Source organism: Ruditapes philippinarum, unplaced genomic scaffold, assembly GCF_026571515.1.
Source record: "Ruditapes philippinarum isolate M1 unplaced genomic scaffold, ASM2657151v2 ctg7788_1_1_1_1, whole genome shotgun sequence".
Taxonomy (NCBI): Eukaryota; Metazoa; Mollusca; class Bivalvia; order Venerida; family Veneridae; genus Ruditapes; species Ruditapes philippinarum.
This window is the reverse complement of record NW_026865675.1, coordinates 3,927-8,058: the sequence shown is the minus strand read 5'-3', so window position 1 is coordinate 8,058 and position 4,132 is coordinate 3,927. Positions and strand designations below refer to the sequence as shown.

Sequence of the window (4,132 nt, the reverse complement as noted above, 5' to 3'; positions counted from 1 at the left end):
TGAGTCGGAAGAAAAATTCTTAAAAAACCAATAAAACAACAAAATTGGAATGAAAGAATTAGTTACCTTTGAAGATATATTCCTTAAGAAGTAATTTCTACACACTTTATTATATGACATAGGTTCATAAGACAATAATCCTATTTAAACTACACCCTGTAACACATCGATACAATTTCCCTATTCGCCATTGAATGCGTGACGTCATAGCAGTAAAGTGCACAATGCGGAATCATGTACGCGGGTTTTTACGACGATAATTTTATAGTGATTTTTAACTGCTATATATCTTATGCCCTTAATTGACATAGTTATCAAAATTACGATAAATATTCAATATTGCAGTTGTAGTTCAGTCAGTTGGGTTATATTTATTTTACGTGAAACCCTTATTTTTTCTGCTCTTCATAGTTTGTAGGCCTATGATTTCGTGTCTTTTTTTCTAATATTGATTTTAAGCCGACGAATGTATTTATAAATAGAAGAGATTTTCTTTTTTTTCCATTTTCTTTTCATTAGTACGGATCAATATTTTATCTACATTTTGGCCATATTACGGGTATTTAATTATTACGTATAAATAATAAATTATTAAATTTACCTGTTTAAAACTTTAAAAATTGATTGTATAAGTATTTTAACCGAAAAAGAGTTGTTTTCACTAAAAACAACTTTGTTGTCATTGTTTAGCAGTACCACTTTCCAAAATTACTAACATATTTGAAAAACATAAGTCATTGATTATTTAGACAGCTGTAGATTTACACTAAAGAAACAAAACGAATAAGAATATCGTAGACCAACCTTTTTATTTGTGACATTAACATATAAGACATTCATGTCAGCAAAGATGTATCTTTAATTTTCTCTTTTCAAAAAGTCTTTGACAATATCTGAGTTACCAATACAACTACAGAGTTTTTTACAATTAGAGCAGCACGAGCATGTTAAGCATATGCAAATTTCACATGTTAAATCAGGACAAACAACTCTTGTAGTAAGAGATTCTGTCATTGCTGCCGTTCTCAACGTGTCTAACACACTTTGTCGCACACAACTTTCAGATCTGACAACACTTTTCATTTTTTCGGAAGTTATAGTCTTCATTAAAGATCTAGGGAATGGATACATGATTGCCAATGACGGTCTTCCATCACGCCCAGCCCGACCAACTTCCTGCCAGTACATCAGCGTATTTTTTGGTGCTCCCCAATGTATGATAATCTCGACATCATTGATGCCTACACCCATGCCAAAGGCGACAGTACATACAAGTATTCTGATCTGACTGTCACTCTTCTTAAATTCATTCAGAATCTCTTCCTTTTTTCTTTCATCTGTACTTGAATGGTACATTTCTACAATCCTACATTCATAATCACTGTCGAGATTATCGGTGAGCCATGACCAAATGTCGATATACAGCTGAGTATGATCTACAAAAATATTAATTTATGCATATAAATGAAGAATGAGTGGGATGGAGGATATGATGATGATAATAATGATAATGTGATGATTGCAGAGGGGCATAGCTATAAAATTAACTGATTTTGAACTGACGTTGGTAAGATTACAAGTACAATTCAGGATAAAATTAAAAGACTTTCGGATTATTATCATTGTCATTTACAAGGTAATGGTTTGAAAATTATGTTCTTGTATTTGAAACCTGTCAAAGTTATATAGAGTTATCAAATGCCCGATGTATATGAAGATATAAAGATGGTTAATAATGCTTAGAACTTTATATTTATATTAATTATCTGTGTAGCGAACTATTGCAAAACAAAGAAGATTGTGATGATGGCATCTATGAAATATAAATGACCAGTAGCTATTATTCTTATAATTACCAATATATACACAAAAATGAAGCTTACCTGCAAAACACTATCACCTTCTTCATGCTTTCTCTGGAAACAGCTGCTTCTTTTAACCATTTCAGTTCCAACTCACAGTCTGGAGTTGACGAGGTTTGTATTGCAAGGAATATGTTGGGTCTGGAATACAATTCATATCAATTAGTATCAATCAGGATGCGTATTGATATATATTCTTTTGCAAATCATTTTAAACAATGACGTTTAGCTACAAATCATTGCGTTTTGGTTATCTTTTTAGTGTCACATCGACCAATTTTAAAGATATTGTCTCGTTTTCAAGTATAAATGGACGAGATCTAGAATATGTTCTTTTTTATTTGCTTGTAGGACGGTGTTAATTTTTAATGTATTTACCTATCTGGCAGTTTAGCAACGCAGACAGCAGTGTCGTCTATCATCAAGTACTGGCAGATATCCTTCTGAACCTGCTCTGTAGCAGTTGCCGTTAGGGCTAGAAGAGGAGCGTCCACCAGGCTCCTTACTATGGCTATCTGTCGATATTCTGGCCTAAAGCTTTCGCCCCTAAATATAAAAGACTGTGAAAATGAGCATTTTAAAAATTACGAACATTTATAAACGGTAATGAGTAGTTATATACGTACTACAAAATTTTTGCGACTCTCATATAAATATACATAATCATTCTTACCATTCAGAGATACAGTGTGCCTCGTCACAAGCAAGCAAAGAAAGTCGTTTGTTAAACGTCTTCGACATGAGAAGTTTTCGAACTGCGGATGTCTGTAGTGCTTCTGGTGTGCAGAATACGATCGATACGGGTTTCTTCTCGACGTCTAATAAAAGAATTGCAAAAAATAAATAAATAATAATAATAATAACTAATGTATTGTCATAAGTGAGCGTCTCAATGATTTTAAAACACGGATGCATTTAATATTTAACAAGGGTGTTCTTGCGGTTTCCGTGATTCAAATAAATTACAATGCTTATTTATTATTTTATACCGATTCTTACCTAGCATTGCCCCTACGTCTGAAGGCGACAAAATCGTCGACGAAATTCCAATATTAGAAAGATGCTGTTGTTGGTCTTGCATAAGGCTGACAAGTGGTGAAACGACCATTGCAGTGTGTTGAATCGAAGGATCTCTCTGCAACAGATATGACTTGCGTAATAAGTTATATTACGTATTGAAATTATTTTTTTTACTAATATGCAATAAAATTAAAAGAAACTTGGTGTTATCACGTTTTGTAATGGTGTATAAGAATATGATGATTTAAGTGTTCCAAACACTTATAATTATCATTGGAATAAAACACAATTGCATTTACATTACATATTGAATAATTGTACCTGATCAAAAAGAAGAGGCGGAACAACATAACACATGCTTTTTCCATATCCAGTAGGCAGCAAAACTGATGCATCCTTTTTATCCATAACGGCTTGAATAACGCGCTTTTGTTCATCTTTTAAATCAAAATTAAAAGGATATATTGCTTTTAAAGACTTGAAATGCTCATCAATATCCATTCTTTGTAATTATAACGATTAAATAACAAGTGTCACACTGTCGGAACCTGTTAACGCTTCTAAATTATGTGCAAATGAAATGATTGCGTAACAAGTATCTCTAGGTTACCGATGAAAGATAAGCGGCACATCAAAGGGCATCACTCCGCGTGGAAGCTTCAGCAGACACAGCTAGGTTAAATCAGTTTTTGGGAGAAATATATAAGGCTAGCGACGTATTTTATTTCATTATGCATTAGTTTATACTAGATATAATAAATTATGATTCACCACCAACTGATGTGTGTTTCTGAAGAAGATTAAAATATTGAGCTCAATATTTTACAAGATCAAGAATGAAGTGTGTAAATTGTGAGAAAGAATTCGAACAAAAAACTTCAGGATATAAAAGAGTTCAGTTATTATCTGAAAAACGTGAAGAAAAGGAGGTAGAGTTGGCTTTAGACTTAACAACTGTGACACCAAGACTTTATAAACGCGATGAACGGTTTCTCTGTGCTGATTGTAATAAATTTTTAAAATCAGCTAGCACAGGGCAACAAGCTAGCAGTTTATGACAAAGATGAAGCTATTGTCATGTAAGCTTGATCGAGCTCGTAGAGTCTCTTCTTAAACAGGGCTCAGTCCTTTGAATACGGGGCATGATCCAGAATTACCCGATATTTCTTCACAATTTTTATAATTATACAATTATTGCAATTCAACTTTTACCATTGTGAAGCTAAACATTTTATCTTATAAATTTGTTA

General features: G+C 32.9%; 1 protein-coding gene across 1 annotated transcript; it reads right to left on the bottom strand.

Annotated features, from left to right (window-relative positions):
* Positions 1 to 792: 792 nt before the first annotated feature.
* Positions 793 to 3,926, bottom strand: LOC132729963 (uncharacterized; the record flags this gene model as incomplete). Its single annotated transcript, XM_060715800.1, is given in 6 exon segments — positions 793 to 1,436; positions 1,888 to 2,003; positions 2,241 to 2,408; positions 2,536 to 2,680; positions 2,862 to 2,997; positions 3,204 to 3,926. Coding segments are annotated over 6 exon segments (1,323 nt in total). The 3' UTR covers positions 793 to 858.
* Between the last annotated feature and the right edge of the window lie 206 nt (positions 3,927 to 4,132).